Source organism: Quercus lobata, chromosome 6 (assembly GCF_001633185.2).
Source record: "Quercus lobata isolate SW786 chromosome 6, ValleyOak3.0 Primary Assembly, whole genome shotgun sequence".
NCBI classification, from domain to species: domain Eukaryota; kingdom Viridiplantae; phylum Streptophyta; class Magnoliopsida; order Fagales; family Fagaceae; genus Quercus; species Quercus lobata.
This window is the reverse complement of record NC_044909.1, coordinates 61,273-84,294: the sequence shown is the minus strand read 5'-3', so window position 1 is coordinate 84,294 and position 23,022 is coordinate 61,273. Positions and strand designations below refer to the sequence as shown.

The 23,022-nt window shown below is 34.5% G+C and overlaps 2 protein-coding genes and 1 long non-coding RNA gene across 6 annotated transcripts; 1 reads left to right on the top strand and 2 right to left on the bottom strand.

The window, feature by feature from the left end:
- Window positions 1-588: 588 nt before the first annotated feature.
- LOC115950675 (50S ribosomal protein L20) lies at window positions 589-6,434 on the bottom strand. Its single transcript, XM_031067895.1, has 3 exons — window positions 6,356-6,434; window positions 5,066-5,274; window positions 589-1,013 (listed from the first exon to the last, which is right to left on the bottom strand). The coding sequence occupies exons 2-3, from the start codon at window positions 5,249-5,251 to the stop codon at window positions 822-824; spliced, it is 378 nt and encodes a 125-aa protein (XP_030923755.1). The 5' UTR covers window positions 5,252-5,274; window positions 6,356-6,434; the 3' UTR covers window positions 589-821.
- A 4,002-nt stretch (window positions 6,435-10,436) lies between these two features.
- LOC115995308 lies at window positions 10,437-16,817 on the top strand. 4 transcript variants are annotated; one of them, XR_004093323.1, is made up of 5 exons: window positions 10,437-11,133; window positions 14,867-14,953; window positions 15,059-15,137; window positions 16,534-16,592; window positions 16,754-16,817. It is a non-coding gene; the product is annotated as an uncharacterized LOC115995308 (long non-coding RNA). The 4 variants fall into 4 exon arrangements; XR_004093321.1 differs by lacking the exons at window positions 16,534-16,592; window positions 16,754-16,817 and adding an exon at window positions 16,062-16,299 and having other exon boundaries at window positions 15,059-15,168; XR_004093322.1 differs by lacking the exons at window positions 16,534-16,592; window positions 16,754-16,817 and adding an exon at window positions 16,062-16,298.
- A 1,317-nt stretch (window positions 16,818-18,134) lies between these two features.
- Window positions 18,135-21,588, bottom strand: LOC115994545 (putative calcium-transporting ATPase 13, plasma membrane-type; the record flags this gene model as incomplete). Its single annotated transcript, XM_031118745.1, has 1 exon — window positions 18,135-21,588. A coding segment is annotated over one exon (3,303 nt), but the record flags the coding sequence as incomplete, so codon positions are not given.
- Between the last annotated feature and the right edge of the window lie 1,434 nt (window positions 21,589-23,022).

Genomic DNA, 23,022 nt, shown 5'->3' with positions numbered 1-23,022 from the left:
ATTGCTTGGGAATAAACCCAACATCTAGACACAGAGCAGACTTGGTTCCACTATGAAATCTGCGAGTTGGAGCAACAAGTGGTCCGAATTCATCATCTTCAAGAAATCTTACAACTTGCTGACTAGGACTAATGAAGAAAAAATGATGGATTCATTTAAAGAGTGATTATCCACTACTCACAATTGATAACTTTAATAAATTGTGACAAAAATTGTATCCATAAAAGAACTGTCATGAGTATCAAAACTTGACACTGTTTAAGTTGGAATGAAATAGAATCAAGTAACAAAGTCTCCATTATTTTAAGATATTGGAAAGAAAATATTATTTTTGAAAAATCAAATATAATTACTCTAATTTCTTTGTACTTTCAAATTGTCAATATAATTTATTTTATTTTACATCCCATGTATAAATAATAGCTTGCCAATATTGAATATGTTTTAAAAAAAAAAAATTAAATGTAAGAGCAATTTTATAGAAAAGAAATCCAACAAATTTTACTAAGACAAATCAACAACAATCTTTAGGAAGTAAAAACTTGAGAGACAAATTTATATCAGAATTTTAGGTCGATATTTCTCAACTGCTTAATAAGCTACCAGTATTTGGAGCTCTTTTATACCAGTGATGCAAAATTATATCACCACAGGGGGGGAAAGAGAAGGCGAAGAGAGAACAAAAAGAATTTAGGAAAGTGTAAATAAAATTACATGGGATGTTCCAAAAGCCAAAGAAAAAAAAAAAAAAAAAAACCAACTCATAACAGTTCCATTATCTTAAAAAGGCAATGAGAAGGATGAGTGGTCTAAATCAGCAATTACAAAACAATTGAAATGCCTTCCTTTTTAGGAGGAAGCACCACATTCTTGTTTCCGGGGAATGCATTCCGAGAGATGTCTACCAAGGCCTTGAAACTATATGGTTCATGCATAGACAGTTCTGACAAAACTTTCCTGTTCAGTTGGATGTTCTCTTTCATTAGTCCATGCATGAAGTTTCCGTAATTAACCTGATAAACACAAACAACAAGAAAATCATAATCTCACCAATAAAAAAGAAAATATCAGGACAAAAAAGAGCCAGTAAAATCAATGTCTACTTAATATATTCAATCAAATATTCGCAAAAAATATGAAAATCACTCTACAGAATATTTTCTTTCCTCTGCAGACAAGAAGGGCAAGATCTGCATTTGAGCCAACAGTGGAGAACCAGAGAAAATTGGACTTGTCCACAAGGTTACATAATATTTCTCCAGCTCATTATGGTAAGAGAAGCAACCATTGATATATATTACATGAAAGAATTACCAATCAAAAAGAGAACCATAACCATAACCATAAAAAACATATAACATCAGTCACCAAACTCACTGATATTGGCCTGTATGCACAATGAGATCTTTGTGCTTATGACTTTACCAATCAGCAAAAGGTAAGGAATCACATAGAGCTTAGCACAACCCGTTCATTCCATAATTCATGACTTTCTCTTAACATCAGTACACCACCACACTACTTTCTCATGATCATATTCACAGAAGAAGAGAAGACCTTGATCCATTTAGAAAACCTATTATATAGGGGTGGGACCATATTGGTCCAATCCAATTTCTCATATGCCATCTTCCTCAAATCAGGCCTTCACTCTCAAAAGGACTCAAATCATGGTAGCAGTTTTGTCACAGCTCAGAAGACACTGTAGCGTGTGCAGCTATTGCAGTTTTGAAATCTGTTCAACTCGTATAGCCATTTGTAAACGAAAGGTTTTAAATGCTACAAAACCCAAAATCCCACTGGGCATTTATAAATCAAATGGAATGAGAAATGAAAAAAAATACCACAGACCACTATATCAAGAATTCACAAAGTAAAATCCAAAAAACAAAAGCTTATAAAACAAAAATTAGGAAAAAAATTTCAAGTTTCAAAACCTCAACCATAATGCCATCCAAAACTAAAAATAGATGGACATTTAAATAAATAACCTTAATGTAAAAAGATGCGCGCGCACACACACAGAAAAGTCCAAAGTTGGTAGAGCAGATCTAGCCAAAAAGGAAAATCAGAGAAACAAACACAAACATAACTAAACCAAATAAAAGGGGATTGCAATTTGCAAGAGTCCACCTCATTACTTACCTGTTTGACCAATTAACATCTGTCACAGACACACAGAGAGAGAGAGAGAGAGAGAGAGAGAGAGAGAGAGAGAGAGAATAATCCTTATATTACCTATTAAACCAACAACAACCAGCCAAGATAAATAGATCAAAACATCTAATGCAGGACTTACAAAAAGAGAGTATGGGGTGGGAAAACAATTGTGTTATTAATCGAAAAGTAGTTACATCTTACTTTTTATAAGTAAAAAAAAAAAAGAAATCTTACAATTATTTTTCTTCATGGTAAACCATCAAATACAAATTTATTTTTTATTTACCAAAAAATGTCCGATTTTTTTTTTTTTTTTTGGGTGGGGGGGGGGGGGGGGGAGTGACCAAAAAATCAATATGGTCTGAATTTCTAAATAAACCAAGCTAATAAAAGGGCATCAAATTTATAGGTTTTCAAGTATCCAATGAGCTTAATATGTCAACCACTTAATCTGACGCCCCTATTTAAACTCAAATCTTCAAATTTATTGAATTAGGCAATAACAGGCCAGTCCTTTAACTCTATGCTAGATGTTTGGTCCATGATGGCCAACTAGGACACCTGTTCTATTAGCTTCATTAAGCTTTCATTATAGATCTTGCTGCCAATGAGTTGCCCAGTAAAGTGATAAACTTTCCTATCCAACTCGTTTTGGAAATAGTTGAAAAAATACTATCAGGAAACCATGTCACCTATGGGGAACATACCATGAAATTAAAGCCTTTATGTGCAGGAAAATGGAGCAAGGGTAAATCCACTCATTCATCAATATACACATGTTCCATATTGCAGAATTCTGATGCATAGTAGAAGTCTCTGGTCTCCTATTCCAGAAAGTTTTTATTACTTACACATAAGAAAATGAAGTGGAATGTGAAAAATGAGTTGACAGTTTCTTTAGTGTGAAACTTTTTTTCTCATGGACAGAATTAGGGTGATAAATCTTGGACTCTTAAGGATCATCCCCCCCCGTGGGTCTTTTAGTTTTTTTGTTCCCAAGGTTTTACAATTTGGAAAGTTCAATTAGTTGTTTTAAGCTGATGTCTCTTCCAATCAGGTTGCCTAATTATATATGCTAAAAAGAACCATCTGTAAAAAGGGGAAAAAAAAAGATAACAGAGGTGAGTGGTATTACCTATCAAGAAAATAATTTGGATCACAGCCTTCTAATAACCTATCCAAGTTTTCTTTAATAATATACACCAAAAGAGGTTGGACATTGGTGTAAGGGCAAGCGCCCTTTGCCCAAGTGATGCGTCATGGGTTTTAGTTTGAGAATTGTTCTCTTCAAAATTTGGGATAAGGTTACCTACTAACCACTCTCAAACCCTACAAAAGCGAGGAACCTTATGCATTGGGTACAACCTTTTTATTATTATTATCATACACTAGAACTATTGAAATTAAACATTCATGATTATAGAAGAGGAGAATCATTTATCATAAGAGGGATATACTAGAATGAAGCTGATATCAATTAGGTTCACCCTCACCATACCATACTGAAAGGTAAAGGTACCCGTAGCAAATATCACAATTCGCAAAGAGGTAAATTCTATCATTATGTGTTCCGTGTAAATGGTAAAACAAGTTCCCATTCCAGTTCTGGTTTGCATACGACTATGATTGATGTTCCAGAATACGTCAGGTCAATGCTTACAATACACTAACCAACATATTTGTTTCCACATAAAACTGAGTATACTTTAATTCATAAACTAGATTACTAAAGGGAATACATATATTTTCTGTAACGCTATACAACTATACAAGTATCAAGGAAATTGGGATGCTTATCATTTTTCTCAAAAGGTCCAAAGAACAACCAAATAGATTGAATGTATCTAGCTAAACACAGAGCAGTCCAAATTAAATCTACTAACTTATAAGCCATTTAAATCACTGGCAACATTCTTATAGGCCATAACCAGTGTCCATGTGAAAATAAGATATTTATACCTTATAATTGCAGGAATTCCCTAGCAGTTATTTTGCTTGATAAATATCATGTCAGTGACTTCCCAGTTCAATCAATCAGTTTTTCAACATCATCAGCCTATCAACATGAGAGCTTCAAACCCAGCTCTAAATCATTTATTTTCCAACCTTTTCATCTCCTAAATCATAATACATACAACAACACTAGTCCATCTAGGGAAATAAAAACGATCTCTTGATTTATCACATCTCAACATGTACTCTTTCAATACAGCTACATGAATATATTCTACCTGGCACAACAGAAGGCTGTATTAATTTCCCACCTCTTAATATATAAATCAAGTAACAGTATAACACTAGCTCATATACTGTGGTTAGCTCCTAATAACCTGCAATCCACATATGTCCCATTTTACCATATTAATGAAAAACTATTTCGCTTATCCACTATAGAGTGCAGACAACTTCTCTTTGTTCTGCATCATTTTTACTACTTAATTAAATAGCAAATAGTTACGTATGCCAATTCAAAATGAATATTTTGAGTCTTCAAGCTTCACGGATTTAAGGAAACATGATTCCAAAAAAAATAAAATCTTAGATAGAAACAGGGTAAGGAGGTAAGAAAGTCCCAAAAAAGGAGCAGAAAAAGCCTATAGTTGGTGTGGGTGGAAAAAAGGTCAGAAGGGGATGCTAAAACTTATCCTCAGTTCTAAATAGTTTGATACAATCCCACCATAAACAGCTACCCAATTGAAAATACAGAATCATTCAAAACATTTAGAACCGAAATCTCAAATGTTTTCATTGCACCAAATTAAACCAAGCAAACATAACCGGATGCTCAACGCTAACTGTACCCAATAAACCAAAACATTAATTTGCAGTCAAATACATGTAGCAAATAAAGAAATCAACTAACAAATAATTATGCAGGAGAAATGAGAAGAAAGGAAAAGCATACACCGTGTTGACGGGTGCCAGCGTTGATGCGCTGGATCCAGAGACAGCGCATGTCACGCTTCTTGTTGCGGCGGTCTCTGTAGGAGTACTGCAAGGCCTTCTCGACTCTCTCTCTGGCTATCCTTATGCAGTTCTTGGCCCTGCCCCTGAACCCCTTTGCAAGCTTCAATATCCTGTCCTTATGCATCTTTCTTTCTTTCTTTGCTCAGCCTATTCAGACACACAAACAAACAAACAAACACAAACCCAACTCAATGTCATAGTTCAATCATTGATTGCTATATCAACAAAGGAGTTTTATCAATATAGGAAATACCCAACTCAATATGAGTATTAATTGGTAAGAGATGTGATAGTGACTCAGTGTGGTTGGGTGGAGGAGGAGGGTTTTAGATTAGAGTCTCAAGTCTGAATAAGTGAAAGCAAATTGGACTACAAAAACTGGCTTGAGCATACCCATGAATTAGAAAACCAAGTCAGCCAAAGGTTACATTTTTAAAGCATCAAGATGAATCGGCTTTTGGGAAGTAGTAAGGCCGTGTCTGGTTTAATCAGCTGGGCTTAGACAAACAGTAATAGGATGTGGTGGTTGGATGTTTTGGGATTATAATTCTCTCATCACTGTGAGGAGGAGTATAATTATTTGTATATGAGCAAAGGAAAAATAATTAACTTTGAACTCTTTAGATCTTCAAAATTTTAACTTTCTTTTCCTGTGTCTTATGAGCTATCAAAGTGTTGCAGGCCTAATAAAGTGAGGCTACACAATAAATAGTACATATCAAACCACTTGCTGCAACCCGTACTCAAATCAAGCTATGAATTTTATTTAATCAGAAAGTGACCTGTTTTTCCATTGAATCTCAAGCTATGAATCTTTCTAAACTCTCCCAAACCTTTCTTCTAAGCTTTTCAAAAAAAAAAAAAAAATCCAATTTTTGTTCCCGTCTCCCATTCCTAAACTATCCCAAAACCCGTCTTCTCCTATCTTTGGGTCTATGACTTGATGGATGCTTTGTAATTTATGTATTTGATTGTTTTGGTCCTCTCCTGTATAATTGGGTGACTCATTCTTAAAGACAATGAATACAATTTTCTTTACTCAAAAAAAGAAGAAGAAGAAGAAGAAAAGAAACCGAAATAAGGTTAAAAGAAAGAAGTTGGTAATTTGGATAAGTGGAGGTGTAGAATGAACATGAAACTACAATATTGAAAGCAATTAAATATGATGAAAATACGAATTATGAGAAGAGAGAGAGAGACAGACAGACAGACAGACAGACAGACAGACCTGTGTTTGAACGCAGAGCCGGAGCCGGGGCTATGGATGAGCGACTGTGAGTTGGGGAGTTTGGGGGTGGGGGGGGGGGGGGGGTTTGTGACAGTGTGTGTGTGTGCGCGTGTGTGTGTGTGAGAGCGAGAGAGAAAATGCGTTTGAGGGGTTTTTGAGATTTCTATAGGGAGGTTAATTCTGTCTTTTCATCAAGTCTTAAAAAAAAAAAAAAAAAAAAAAAAAAAAAAAAAAAACAACAACAAAATGAGTCCAAATCTTCTGTCCCACTTTTTCTACTCCACTAATAACAATTTGTCACGTTTTCATCTAATTAATTAAATACTATCATTAATTAATAATGATAATATTAATAAGTCAATAATAATAGTATTTAATTAATTATGTTAACACGTGGCAGGTTTTTATTGGTGGAATATAGAGTGGAGCAGTAAAAGTGAGACAGAAGATTTAGATTCCAACAAAAGCATTTTCTGGAAAATGGTTTCAATATGAGTATTAATTGTTTCAACATTATTGTTTTCTGGAAAATGATTCATTTTTCGAAAAGTATTTTCTAGAAAACTATCTTATTTTCTGGTATTTAGTAATGACCTTGAAAATGATCTTGAGAATGTTTTCTAGTGTTTAGTATACAATTTATTTATTTATATTTCTTGTATAATTTAAAACATGTACACATATATATATAAATTGACAGGGAAATATATCTTCAATAAGTACAAATAATAATAACTTTTAATTGTCTACTATTTTTACTAGTACACTACAAGTTTTCAATAGTACTCTAAATTATGTATTTATGTAATGTATTTGTATAATATATCATCATTGCATAATGTATTCGCCAACAAATGCTATTCCCCTAAATAATTATCATTTATTATTGTTGAGGGTCATTTGTGAGAAAGAAAGCCCAATAACAATGGCAACAAAGAATTGACAAAGTAGGCAGCAAAACCATTAGGTTCAAGCGGCAGGAATAATGGATCACAGGCCCAAGAAATAAACAAGTGAGTCTTGAAGAGGCAAATGGGCTTAAAGAAGCCCAGAAAGAAAGAAATAGCATCACATGGGCAGTGTATGAGGTAGAAAAGTAATAAAGGGCCACCGCAGGTCCAATGTAATGTAAACTAAGAAAGTAAGGGGTTTATGACAGGCCCATAAACCCCCAATGATGAGAATAAGGTTATTGGGTCAGGGAAGCCCAATAAAGTTAGTAAAAAAGCCCATGGGAGTGTGGAATTAACAAATGAGCCCAGGAAACCCAAAGAAAGCAAACGGGTCGTGGATGCCCAAAGGAAAGTCCAAAAGGACATAGGAGCCCATAAGTAAAAGCAAAACAGTGGTCATTTCAAGTTACTGAGAGAAGGAATAAACAGTTGGCCTAAAAGAGGCCCAACAGGATTAAGTTATTACTGCAGAAATAACAGTACAACATTGCAGGAAATAAAGAAAATCAAAGAGCGGGCTAAAAAAATGTAAAACCCATCATCAGACAAAGTCCAGCTCTTGAATGGAGTGGGAAAATGAAGAAAAGTCCACATAAGAGGTCAAAAATACGGACGGCGAGCCTCCAGATTACGGCAAACGCATGAGCAGCAGGCAGATTTTTGGACATACCTGAAAGGAAAGCACGCGCAAGGCCTAGGCACCACTAGCCTTTACCTCTTACCTCTGGCCCATGGTGGGGTCATGGGTCAGAGGTAAGAGGTAAAGGGGGTATGGTTTGGTGGTGGGGAGAGGGGAAAAGACCTATTTTGTGGCTCCTACCCAAGTCTTTTTGGGAGGTACGTCCTGCTGGGATGACAGACCACCCAAAAGAGGCAAGGTTGAGGGGGAAAACGTTAGGTGCATGTCTTGAGAGAAAGAGAGAGAAAGCATTTATGCCGTGGCAGGTAAGAGTGCTACGGTGGACTGACGAATGAAACAAACCTGCCTTTGTCTGGTAAGGGTGAGTGGCACACAGACGAACCCTTTGGTGAGTGGTACACAGACGAACCCTTTGGTGGTCGGCAAGTACGCCCAGATCAGACAAAGGCGGTTAAGGGGCAAAGTGGTAAAATACTGGTCATGGCAAGCACTATAAAAAGACTCTTGTCGTGCCCTGAAAACAGGATCGAAAAACAGAGGGTATTCACGGAGTAAAAGAAAGCAGAGTGAAAGAAAACAAGAGAAAGAAAAGAAAAAGATAAGAGAAAAAAAAAAAACAGAGGAAAGAAGAGAGAAAATTGAGGAAAAAAGAGAGATTATGCAATGGGCATGCACCAGTAGGTCGATTTCCCTTTTTTCCCCTTCAAATCCTGCTCTCTTTCAAAATATAGTAAGGATTCCTTTTGGGCATTAACCATTCAGGTCCGACTCCCTCAAAACCATTAATCCCCACGGCAGGATTTTTTCCTGGGAGATTATTTGCATTAAGAGGATGCGTTCTCCCCTCTTTGGTTTTGCTTCTGCGGACCAAACTTAAACTTGATTTTATGCCCATTCTTGATTAGTTCATATTACTTTCTTTCTCCTTTAATTTCTTTGTAAATGACATTATCATGACTGTAATTATGTTTTATAAATAGGGGTTACTTGGCCATTTTTCATTAAATAGTCAGAGTGCTCTGTTTTGTTATTATTATTATATCTGTCTGTCGTAACTCATCTGAAATAGTTCTGCTTGCCGTAAGCATACCCCTGGCAGACGAAGCATAGTTTGTGCACAAGCCAGCCCAAATTGAGTTATAGTTGGATCGGTCTTAACTCCCTTACTCAGAAACATTCGGGCCCATTACCCTAGGAGGCAGCCCAGCCCAACACAATACACAAAAAAGGCCCCCACAGTTATATAACAATATTATTAATTTACCATAAATATTGTCCTATGTAAAAGCAATTTAAAGCCATAGAGGCACTATATTTAAAATTTTCGTCTTTTACTTCATTCATTCATTCTTTTTCTCTTTTTTTTTTTTTTTTTGCAATTTTATGTGCAAAAAAAAAGTAACTTTTGTCTGAAATCCATCAAACCGAAAATTTCTTAAAGAAAAAATAAAATCAAGCTTGAAATTCAAAGTAAAGAATTGAGATTTTGGTAGAGAGGAATGAAATAATAACTATTGCAAATCTATTCTCCTTTGCAAGTCAGAGCTATTGACCGATCAATAAGGAAAAAAAATTTTAATTAGAGAATTGTATTATAACTTTTGGCTTGTCTTGGGTTATACCTAGATCGATTCCAAACTTGCTCTTTGGCTGGAGGAATTGGCTGGAGAAGCATTCGTCTCAGATATGGAACTTAGTCCCATTGTGCATCCTATGGCGTATTTGGAAGGAATGAAATCAGAGGACTTTTGAGGATTTGGATAGCTCAAGTGATCAGAAGCTTGCTTCTTTTAGTGGAACTCTTTTTGATTGGTCTCGGACGTGGGGACTCACGTCTCGGACGTGGGAACTCATGTCTAGTGATTCCCTCCCTTCTTTTCTTTGCTCTCTTTTTCTTTTGTAATTTTTTTATTGTTTGGTTTTCTTTTATATTTTTCCCTGTTTTCCTTTTCTTGTATTTTCTAGGTTTGTTCTATGTTCTTCATACATAGAGTAGCCTTTTGTATATATATATCATTCTTACTTATAAAAATAAAAGCATGAAGAAAAGGGAGACGAGAGACAGATAGAGAGAGATAAAGATTTATGGGAAGAGGGGAGACCAAAGTTAGTGACAGTGAAGGTGCGAGAACTAAGGAGAAAAAAGTGAAGGTGCGAGACCTAGGGAGAAAAAATGTAAAAGGAAGAAAGAAAAAGTGAGAGAGCTTACTATGAGAGAGGGAAGGCGTCAAAAAATTATATTTTTCGCAACTACAGATGAATATAATATTTATAAGAGATGCAGAACATTAGAAAGAGATTGTTTTTTAATTTTTTTTTTGAAAAACAATTTATAAAAAATAAATTTTATTTTTATTAGTGTTTTTATTAACTAAAAATAGTTTTTGTTAAACATCTTTTTTTTTTTTTTTTTAATTACCAAAAACTATCATTATTTTCCAACTAAACATCATAGCGTTAGTCTTTTTGGTTAGTGAGTAGTGACTAGTGAGTAGAGTGGTAGTGTAGGGACCTGGCTACGACTCACTGTTTCAGGGATAAGAAGGAGAGAGGGGAGCTGATGATAAATATTAAAAATAAAAAGAGAAGAGGGGTTTGCGTTCTTTGTGGTTTTGCTGTTTCGGCTTCAGCCACAATACCTGTAATATCTTTCTAATTCTTTTTATATTTTTATTCATTCCTTTCGGGGTTTCGGCTAATCTCTCTCTCTCTCTCTCTCTCAATTTCTTTCTTTCTTTTTAAACTCTTTCTCTTTATTTCATTCTTGTAAGAATCAGCCTTATTATATGATCGATCTGTTCTTACTTTTCGAATGTGAGTTACTGAGTTTTTGTTTCAGATTATGGAGATTTGATTAGCTTTCTAGTGCCCCAGTTCGATCTATATTTTATTGTTCCGTATCTGATCCTTGACTAGTAATGAGCTTTTTTTTTTTTTTTTGGGGTCAAATTCTATTCGAGCAAAAATTCTCTCTGGCTCAGCAGTTGATCACATTACATCTTTTTTGCATCTGCTTTTGTTGAGTATTATTTTTTCTTCTTTACCCAAAACACTCTCCGTAATACACTTTTCTGGATAATGTTTTTTTGTAGAGCCAAAACTACGGTTCAGTACTGAGGAGCAAGTGTGGTCTTTGAAGAATGAGCTGACATAGGCAATAGAGAGAGATGTCAAGGGAGTTGGTGGTAGGTCTTTGAATGATGGTGCACTTTCTTTATGTGTGTGTGTGTGTTTTTTTTTTAATAATTTTATGAATTTTAGATGGCTTTAACATAGGCAATAGATTTAATTCATTGTCTAAAAATTACCACTGGAATTATTGGCTTTACCTAGGCAATTAACAAATAGAGGGCTCTTTCTGAAAGGGCATCTTGAGAAACTAATAAAATGTCTTGATGACAAAAGGCCAAGCAATGAGTCTTCTAAATCATGCCACCTTTATATTACCTTATAATTTTTTTTTAAAAATCTTTTGAAGGCATTACTTCTCTGCAACAATTATTTATTCACTATTTTCATTGTTTTATTGTTTTAACTCCATAAGGCCCTATTTGACTAGGCTAGATAAGTTCTTTTTAAGCATGCAGCTGTTTTGATGACCTTATATTGGTATTAATTAGATTACCAATTTAAAGTGGAGTTGTTAAAACCTGTTGGTCTAGATATTTATTTGAGATCTCTTGCAATACAATCCCTATTAAGACAGCTTTTTTTTAATAGGTCCTATTAAGACTTGATCCTGCGTTGTTTCACATTTTAGCATTATAAGGTCTTGGAATATCCCTTAGGGGCAGTTGCGTGTCTAACATGTTTGTGTGTGTGAGAGAGAGAGAGGCTTATAAATTAGCATGTGGGTGGAATTTACACTACCAAGAACTATTAGTTCAGTTTATTGTCGGTGTGAACTAGATGATTCTTTTTCCTTGGATTTAAAATGATTTCTTGTTCATTTACTTGAAAATTTTCTAGCATGGAATCCTAAGTTACCTCTCTTTAGGATTCTTCCTGTTCATCCTTGGCTAAGTTGCCTTGGTAATGGTGGAAAAAGAATTCATAAAGCCTACCATGTCATTATGATAATATACTTACCATCATAGATGTGGCAAGTTATCATGATAAGTATATTATTACCATCATTATAATAATATACTTACCATCATATACAAACATCTTTGAAGACTTGTTTGTACAGCTCTATCATTTAGATACAATAATTAGACATTGCTTTTCATGTGTTTAAGTTTTGGGTAAAATACTATTTTGGCCCCTAAACTTTACCAAAAGTTTGTTTTTCATCCCTAAATTTTAAAAAGTTCTTTTTTCATCATTAAACTTTGTAAAGACTTTTTTCAATAGCTTAGAGACATAGGGAGGAAAAAAGAAATTTTTTCAATAGTTTAGGAATGAAAAAAGATATTTTTGAAATTTTAAGGATAGAAATAACACATTTTCAATAGTTTAGGGACAAAATACAAACTTTTCAATAGTTTAGGGATGAAAAATGAACTTCTTCAATTTTAGGGATGAAAGAACAACTTTTGGTAAACTTTTTGTAATTCTTTGTTCCCATCAATGCCATGAGAAATGTTCTCGAGGCTTCAAGATGGGTTTTCTAATATTTTATATCATTTTTACATAGGCTATAAGTCATCTTCATTGGGTAGGATAAGAAAGAAAATGGTGGACGAGAATCAAGTGATTACTTGCCACACTATTGAGGCTTTATGAAAATGGTATTTTGACTACCATTCTTCATTTTTATTTCTGTGTGTGAGTGTCTATTGACGTTAAAAGGGCTTTCGTGAAAAGGGCTTTTGTTAAAAACTAAGCCAAAAATACATGTATACAAAAGAAAAAAAAAAGGCCAAAAATACAAAGTGGGCATAAAATGTAATAGGTTAAGCAGGTATCAATAAAATAAAATAAAAAGTAAAAATCTTCATTGTAGATGATTGTAGCTATTTGATGAAGAGCTTCATTTGAAGTGACTGACATCATTCATTATGGAAATTTAACCTTTTGGTTAATGCCTTAGCAAAACCTAGCTACTTTGGTTGGACAATTATGATTTTTGTATTTACTCTTGGAGATTTTGAACGACAAATTGTATCTTTAAGTCATATATGTGTTCAAAGAATCAATCTTAGTTACATAGATAAACATAGATTGTATCTTTAAGTCATATATAGGCTCTAAGAATCAATCTTAGTTACATAGATAGACATTGATTGGAGGAGTTTTTATAATTCATTTGTTAATTTTGTAGATTATTTAAGTTTTCAATTGTAATAAGAATGTTATATGAATGGGATTAGCTACCTTTGCCATTTCTTCTTCTTTATTTTATCTTATTTTTGCAATCAAAGAGAGTAGCACGTGCCACCACTACTAGTTTCTTTGTAAAAAGCTCATTGGAGGAGTTTATGAGGCAAATTAAGATGAAGTTGGGCATAGAAATCCAATACTATATATATAAATAGAAGCTGAGAGAAAGTTGATTCCTATAATTAAGGTTGTTCTACCATGTAGGAAAAAAAAACCCTCTTAAATTCCTACCACGTATACAATTTAAAAGTTACAAAATACCACAAGTTGCACCGCTTGAGGCTTTAAGTTTTATCCGTTTACTATGCAGTCTACGTAGTTCAAAACAAAAACACAGTTAAATTGAAAGAGACAGAGACAGAGAGAGTCTGATAAACACAGAGAGAGAGAGAGTGAGTTGATTAGCACAGAGAGTGGAGAGAGAAAAAACTAAGAAATCTGTCCGCCAACTGTGTCAAGAATTAAGACAGTCTAGGCCCTTGCCACGTCAAGAATAAACAATGCCTTTGATGGGTTCCTATACTTTCTCTGGCTTTTTTTTTTTCCACAAATTTAAAGTTGAATTAGTTTTGTTTTACGTTTTCAAATTTTACAATTGCCTGTTGGATTTTTGTTCCAGAAATTAGGGTTAAGGAAATCAAAATTATGATATGTGACTATTTTTATTAAATATTTTTTATAATGGGTTTGTTTGAATTCTTTTCTTTTGGATTTAAATCATTCAATTTCTTTCTTTGCGGAAATGAAGTGGAATCTTTCTACAATCTAGAGTCTCTAATTTAATCAAAGCAAAGGTTCTAATTTATTTTCCTAATATTCTCCCGATTATGGTTTGTTGTCAATTTAGGAATTTGGATTCATGACCCTTTTCCTCTCTATTTGTTAAAATCAGGGAGAACCCCACACAATATGAAAATCCTATTTGAGTTTTAATGGCCTCTTACCCGTTCTGTTTTTTGTTTGGGGGGGGGGGAGTGAAATTGTGAAGAGACTTTTTAAGCCCTGATTTTGTTGTTTTTGATGTTGGGTTTTAATGAGTTTCAATTGTGAAATCTGAGAGTATAATGTTCTTTGTACAAAGTTGATTACTTTGTAGGTTGCGGCAAAGATTAATTTTCTAAGAGATTCCTAAGCTTTGGTTTTGGTGTTTACAATATTTTGTTTTTTTGGTTTTGCATGTAGTATTACATTCTTGAAAGTTAATTAGGAATCTGTTTGGTACTGAGAACAAATATTAAACAATAGTAAAAGGAATTGCAAAGTTTTGTTTTTGTTGTTTGTTCCAAATTTCAAATACGTTTGTTAGTTTAATTTGCTAATTGTGGATTACTTTTGATATTTAAATACCATGAAATTAAAAATAAAAAAAAATTAAATACCATGAAATTTCAGTAAGTTGAGGAGACAATTAGAGAATCTATCATGTTAGTCATGTGAGAAAATTCAGTAATTTAAGTCTTTACATGGTACTTAACTCAATTGAGATTTTTTCTTCTAAATTTGTGAATGATGGAAGTATATGATTTACCTAAATTATAGTGTAATATATCAAGTTACTTTTGTTAGTTTTCTTAATCCTCTTATACTTTTAAGGTCTATTTTGGAAGAGAATGATGGGTGGCACCATAGTAAAAGCTTATAAATAGAGGGGTTCACAAACTGCAGAAGCCACAATATTGGGTAATATGTCTTTTGTAAACTTTGGTACTTGGTCTTACTACAGTTTGACAATGTACTACAATTTGACAGTGGGCATGATATTCTGTGTTTGTTTCATACTTCCAGTTGTGCTATATTGACCTTGAAGTTTCTAGTGGGGAGGAGATGGAACTGCTGAAGAGAATAGATAGCGCACAATTATAGAGTAATTTATTCTTCTTTAGTGCTTCTTTTAGGTACTATTTATCCATTTCATTATATTATTTACCTCATTCAATGCCTTTTCTGTTGTAACGTATGATAAACAATATTCCAAAGTTATTATATGAAGACCAAAAGAAAATTACAGTTGTATGGTTGTTTGTAATTCTATTTAGCAAGTCAATGTAGTTAAGTTTTGTGATAGGTGATCTACAAGATTAGAAACTCACAGTCCTATTAGGTAATTCACAACTTATATTACTAAAGATATCCATCTATGACTAGAGAATAACCACCAAAAGCACAATTGCAATTTGATTATGCACTCCAACTTAGTCTCATTGAGTATTTCATTTAAAATTTTCAGTTTATTATTATATAAGCATTACAAAAAAATGTATGCACACACACGCACACTCTTATAGAGAGATTATCATTGTTAAAAACATCAAAACATTTCTCCCCGTATTCCCTCAATTTTGCTTTAGTTTTTGTTTTATTTTTTCAGGCCTGAGAAAATAGTTTTATAACTTATAAGTTAATATGTTGGAAACAAAATTTAGACTTATGTGTACTTATGAGGGAAAATGCTATATTGTATAGGACTTAAATTTATAGCTCTCTTTTTCCCTCCCTTTTGCCAATTGCCCATGATGAGTCAATGAATCACTTTGCATAAACTGTTATGTTCTAGTTGTTCACTACTCTTTATATTAAAAGCTTTAATGCTGCCTATATTGATTCTCAAGATAAAACTTCAAATGGAAGTTTAAGACCTAGGGTAAAAGTGTTTGTGAACATGTGCAGAGAGAGAAGCCTGTAACTGCCAGATAAGAACAATGGCTGAAGAGTTACAAAAAGTAACAGTCAATAAATATAACTTTTCAAAAAAATTTGTAACTTTTCCACCTTTTTTCTGATTTGGCAGCTACAGGCTCCCCTAGCTTATGATGACTTATGTGCAAAAAGGTTTGAAGTGCTGTGGAAGAAATATTTTTTTCGGTTATTGCTTTTTTGCTGTAGAAACATCTGTAATATTACTATCCTTCTAATGACCGTTATTCAACTATAATATAGCTTTTGATATGGTCTTCTAGGGCAAATATGAAGGAAAATGTTTGATGATTCAAACAATTTTCTTACCAACAATTGTGTAATTTATAAATTTGTATTTACCTAAGTTAGACCATATTTCTTTCTGCTGTCTTAATTCTTTTTTTTTTTTTTCAAAAATTTTAAATATGTATGTGGTGTATACCGTTGGCTCTGTGAATATTAAAGCAAAAATGTTGATTATACTTTGCTTGTTGAACTTAGACATTGATGCTCAAGATATATGTAGGCATGAGTAGACAATATCAGCCAAGTTATAAATAGTTACTTTCCTGTGCATTGCACAGGTTGCACGCTAGTAGAAATAAAGGCAGAGGCTTCCTTCCCTACTTTGGCCCAAAATAGCGTATGGTCCCACTCCCAACTTTCCACACTCTCAACCCATTTCTCAACCCACTTATTATAATGTGACACACTACCCCATATCTTCTTTCCGAAAAACCTACTCGTATTCTTACTCATTACCCTCATCCTCTCTCTCTCTCTCTCTCTCTCTCTCTCTCACAGAGAGAGAATGGCAGGTATCTAGCAAATTGTGTTGCAGTTCGGAAATCTCATGGTGAGGTGAGTAGTACATCTTAATATCTATAGTCTCTCTGTCACAATTTTTTTTTGCTTATTAATCCAATTCCTTTTGGTGGGACTGGGAGCTCAATAATTTTGATTGCTGTGCGCTTTAATTTGTTGGCCTTCCATCCTTTTATAGTCCCCTCCACCTTGTAAGCATTCAATTTGGATAAAGTTTAGCTACAAAATTAGTTGTAGCTTTAGGCTACAAACTTACTTAATATCTTTTTATTGGATTTGAATTTTGACAAATCCACCATTGGATTATATTTTCTTCTTATATCCTTCATGCTTGCAAAATTTCAAGAAAATTAAAGATCAATAACTATGTCATTAATAAATTTTTTAAATTGCAAGTTTTTGTAATTTAAAATTATGAACAAAATATAAACTTATAGATCATGTAGTAAATGATATCCGATTGACATAAAATTTAATATGTGTATTAAGGGTGTAAAGAACATGTAATTCAACGGTTAGATTTTCAAAATATGTTGTAATATTAATTTTATTGAGTGAGTTTGTAGCCTTAAGCTACAACCAATTTTGTAGCTAAACTTTGTCCTTTATGAATATATATATATATATATATATAGCTCCACTCCTTGTAATTCTTCTCTACTCTTTCCTAATATTTGTTGTGTTAAAGTTTTATTGTCACTATTACTCAAGGGAGTCAATTCCGTACTGTATCGGCCGGTACTGTTGAAATATACCGTACTGGCAAGCAAACCGGTACATATAACCCCTCTGTTTCGTACCAGAAAAAATATCGGTCGTACCGGCCAATTTCGGGCAATACCGACCAATACAGAAAAAAGTTTATTTTATTTTATTTTATTTTTTTTAAGTTTGGTAATTTTTGAATTTTTGTTAGGGCAGAATGGTAACTTATTTGCATTAATTTATTAGTATTATTTGTTTTCTTAGTATGCAATGATAACTTTTAAGCTTTCTATTTTTTATATTGTGTTTTTTTTTTTAATTGATACTAAAGTTTAAAACCATGAATAATTAGTTCTGAATTGAGGAAATGTTTTATGGTAAACTTTTATATTTATTATAATATATATATACACACACACACACACATACATTCATACATATATATATATAGTTATAAATATAAAAAATAGCGGTAAACCCGAAACGGTACATCGGTATTGACCGGTATCCGAAATATATCGTACCGCTGGCCAAATCAGTATAGCCTCCGTTACCCTTGCTATTACTAGCTTTGCGTAATACTAAGTTCCATTTGATTTTTAATTTATATATATATATATATATATATATATATATTTATATCAAACTCTCAATATATTTGAATTGAAATACATAATCATATACTAACTAAATACGGTACATCATATACAAGCAAATGAAATATCACCCACAATCTTCCTAAAAAAAAAAAAAAGGCATCTACTCAGTGACCTCGTCACTTGGCTTCAATACATAATTACAAGCAATCAGACACCAATCAACCTTGGGCTTGTCTTCAATATGAATGGAAATGGGGTTGGAAGTCCTTGCATCTTTTTCATGTTTAGGTAGCTCAGAAATGGTCTTTTTGGAACAGGTATCCACTTCACAATCCAACCAATTGGCCAAGATACTATTCCAAATCCAATGCACTCACCCCATTGCCCCCAATTCAACCTTTCTGTACCTGCGAACTTCTTCAAAAATTCTACCATCACCACTTGAAGGACTATGGTTATGGCTATGATCCCTAAAAACAACTTATTCTTATGTATCCCTTTAAACACATTCTTCTTCTCAAGCTTTCTTGCATTGAATTCATTGAACACTTGACAGAGGACGAAAGTATTGAAGATCAACGTGTCATTTACCTTCTCAGTCACACCAAAGATTGATTCACCTTTGAATTGCAAGGTCAGGAGGACGATAATCTGATACAAAGCTTGGGCTAAGAGATTTCTCCACATTATGTTGGTAATAAGTGGTTCAATTCGACCTACTGGTGGCTTCGTCATCAACTCCTTGGTGGGCTTTTCTGTTGCAAGAGCTAGAGCACCCAATGTGTCCATAATTAGGTTCACCCATAGTAATTGAACTGCTGTTAATGGGACTTCACCAGCTGAGATAGCTGCCACAAAATTGATCACAAGAGCAGCAACATTCACGGTGAGTTGGAACTGAATGAACTTTTGGATGTTGTTGTACACACATCTTCCCCACCTTAAAACTGTAGAAACAGAGGCAAAGTTGTCATCCAAAATGACAACATCTGAGCTCTCCTTTGCCACTTCGGTGCCTTGAATTCCCATTGAAAGTCCTACATCAGCTTCTTTCAATGCTGGTGCATCATTTGTGCCATCCCCAGTGACTGCAACAACATGACCTTTTTGTTTCAAACATTCTACCATCAGTAGCTTGTCGAAGGGAGAGGACCTTGCCATCACACGAATTTTATCAACTTTCTCCATTCTCTCCTTTGGTGTGTAGTTTCTGAATTCAACACCTTCTACCACTGCTCCACTCATGTCTTGATCAAACCTTAGTATTCCACATTCAATGGCAATAGCTTTTGCTGTGAAAACATTGTCTCCAGTGATCATTTTGATGTTTACACCTGCATTTTGGCAATTTTCAACAGCTTTCTTTACCCCTGGACGGCATGGGTCCTTAATACCCACCAGTCCTAATAGAGTCAGACCATCTTCTTCTATCTTTTTTTGCTCCATGTCATGTTCTTGATCTTCTTCTGAAATTTGCTTATGTGCAAAAGCAATGCACCGAAGGCTGCTAGCTGCCATACCTTGAATTGTTTGCTCAAATTTCATCTTTTCATCATCATCTAGATCTTTCATAATTCCAGAAGCATCATAGTAACTTGAACACATTTTCAAAATCATCTCTGCGGCTCCTTTCCAGTGTACGTGGATTGTGTTGTCTATCTTTCTCCTCATTACGACTGCACTTCGTTTCTTCTGGGAATTGAATGCTTCAACGTAAAGAATCTGACAGCTTTGCTTCAATTGTTCCATTTCCATGTTTAGCTCTAGAACAGCCCATGAAAGAATTGCTTGTTCAGTGGGACTACCTGAGAACTCAATTTCAGATCCTGAAGTAGGCCTGTAAATACTACCAGTTGTGTTTAGAGCAACTCCTTCTTGGACCAGTTTGAGAATATACGGAGTAATTGATGAGAAAGTAGCTGGTACAAAGGATTCTTTCCCTAGCCAAAACTTAGTCACCTTCATTTCATTCAGCGTGAGGGTGCCTGTTTTGTCAGTACAAATGGTGGTGGCTGAGCCCATGGTCTCACAAGCAGAGAGCTTTCGCACCATAGCCTGATCAGCCATCATTCTTTTCATGGAATAAGCAAGTGTAAGCGTCACAGCCAGAGGCAAACCTTCTGGAATTGCAACCACAACTATAGTAACTGCAGCAGCTACAATCCCCACCACAGCATTTAGTATGTCATTAACCTTGGTGCTGCTGCCATTGAACTCTTTATTTCCATTCTCATCTTCAGTATTCCCTGTGAAATATCGAACCAACAAGACTACAAGAACTAGGAAAGCAACTGCCAAACCAACCTTACCTATTGATGAAGTTAGCTTGTTGAGCCGAACTTGTAAAGGTGTTTGTTCATTGGTATCACGACTGATTGAGCTCATCATCTCGCCCCATGTCGTGTTCATCCCAACTGAAGTGACAAGCATCTGAGCATAGCCATCAACCACCTTAGTACCAGAAAACAAAAATGGATGACTGCAATTTACTTCTACATGTTCACTTTCCCCTGTCATGCTAGATTCGTCCACTTGCAATGAATAACCATTTAAGAATAGCCCATCAGCTGGGACTTGATCTCCAATCTTTAAGCAGATGATATCTCCAACTACAATTTCAAATATTGAAATATGTTGACGCCGCCCAGCTCTCACAACATCAATTTCGATATTGTTGCTAACTTTGGATAACTTGTCAAATTGTCTGTTTTGCTTAAAGTTGCTAATGGTAGAAACAGCAATGACAAGAAATATAGCAACAAATATGCTTCCACCGTCATACCATCCTTCTTTTATTCCATCCTCTTTAATGCCAAATACCAGAGAAAGTACTGCACAGCCTAGAAGGATGAGAATGGTAAGATCCTTGAAGGCTTCCACTAAAAAATGGAAGAAGCTCTTTGTAGGTGGTCTTTTATACGTGTTTGAGCCAAAAGCCTCGTGTCGGCGAGCAATGTCTTCATCATTGCCATGAATCCCACATTCAACGTTGGTTTGGAGAGTAAATGCTAGTGCATCAATCCCTCCAATGTTTTGGAGTCTTTCAATTTTTTTATCTTTTACAAGGGTAGTGAGTGTTGGTTGATCAACTTTGAACCCAATGTCTGGGTTGAGATCCAAAATGACGAAAGATGGAGAAGGTGAAACCTTGAGTTTTTTCTGGAGTTGAGAATCTTTGAAAAAGGATAGAAGGGCTCTAGAACAATATATGGAAACAAAAGCGGAGTGCCATCTTTTATTGGGTGTGCTAAGGGAGTGTTGTGCACCAAGAAAAGACTCAATGCGGTCCATGTTTTGTAGGATAATATCCTTGAAATGGTTTGCAAAAGCACAATAGGAGTAAAAAAAAGAAAGATGATGTTTAAGAAAGCAAGGAACTGACAATAATGTAGTAGTAATCACAAGAGGAAGAAAAGCAAGATAATATGGATATAAATGGAACAGAGGAGAATGGAGATATGTGGAGATCGAATATAGTGCTAGGTAGTAGATATGAGAATTTTTTTTTTTTTTTTATAGCTGAAGTAGATATGATGATTGAAGTTGCAGAGAGGGTGGTGGTTTTTATAAGGTACGTAGATTATTCGCGTTTCTGCCCTTTCTTACTAAGCAACTCAAAAGTTGTTTCAATTCAAATTGCAAATGACCTCTTGTTGTGGGCTCATACCACTTTAGAAATCCTAAAAAAAGGTTGGAGGACAGGTTACGTGGGAAAAAAATATGAAAAAGATATGCCCAAAAACGTGTCGGTCAGCATGCCCCTTGCACTTGGGCTAAAGAGCACCCGACCCTCAATGATAGATAGCCCACTTCTCAAATTCAAAAACGTGTCGGTCAGTTTCGAGGTATCAAGTAATTGACCGGTCAACGCGCTGGGATGTGTACCCATAGACCATATTACCATTTATACCCACGGTCCCAATCCCTCAGGTTCCTACTTTCCTTCCAGGTAAAGCAAACGGAAACTTTCTACACTCTAGGCTCTGTTTCCCCGAAGATGTTTTGCGTGTCCGGGAACTAAAAATGGATGGTCGACCAGAAAATAATATTCCTCAACTTTTAATGAATGTCGCTCAAGTTTTAGTCTTTATCTTAACCAAATCAAAATCTTCCCATGATCTTGGTTTTCAAACTTTATAGATTTTTAGGATAGAGAAATAATATATCCACAACATTTTTATAATATTTTTATAACAAATTTGAAGTTGCAAGGTGTTATTGATTGTTATTGTTGAGACAAAAAAGTAATCTCAACGCTCTATTTGTTTCAGCATTAATATTTTCTAGAAGATAAGTCATTTTTTAAAAGGTATTTTCTAGAAAACTATCTTATTTTTCAGTGTTTGATAATGACCTTAGAAATAAGCTTGAGATTGTTTTTTGTTGTTTGCTATTTGTTATGCACAAGATTTTTATAACATTTCTTATATAATATAAAACATATATATCATGTGTATTGGGTAAACCCAATTAATGTAATCAGTATAAATAAAAAGTTGATTTTCAACAAAATTATATATATATATATATATATATATATATACACACACGACAAAGGAGAGAGACGTTGCCTGGGTGGTCATAGAGCAAAGCCAACTTCACCATCTGCAGCCTATTCCGTTCAATGGCTAAGCCACTCAAAAATACCTCATCATCTCGTCCTGTTACAAGAGGTGGTTATTGGCGTTCATCTAAAACTGAAAAATTCCCTTCAGATTTAATCCCTACAACCTACTTCACTTAACAAATTCATGTCAATAGCCCAAGAAACAGATGTAAAGTGCTTCCTGTCCATTGAAGGAGACATGAAAGCAAGCACAAATTCTTTTTTCAATATGATAAGGACCCTAGATGGCCGTAGAAACTTTATTAGCTCCTTCGTTAATGTGGCTCATCAATATGGCTAATGGCTTTCATGGGCTAGACCTTTACTCGAAATTTCAT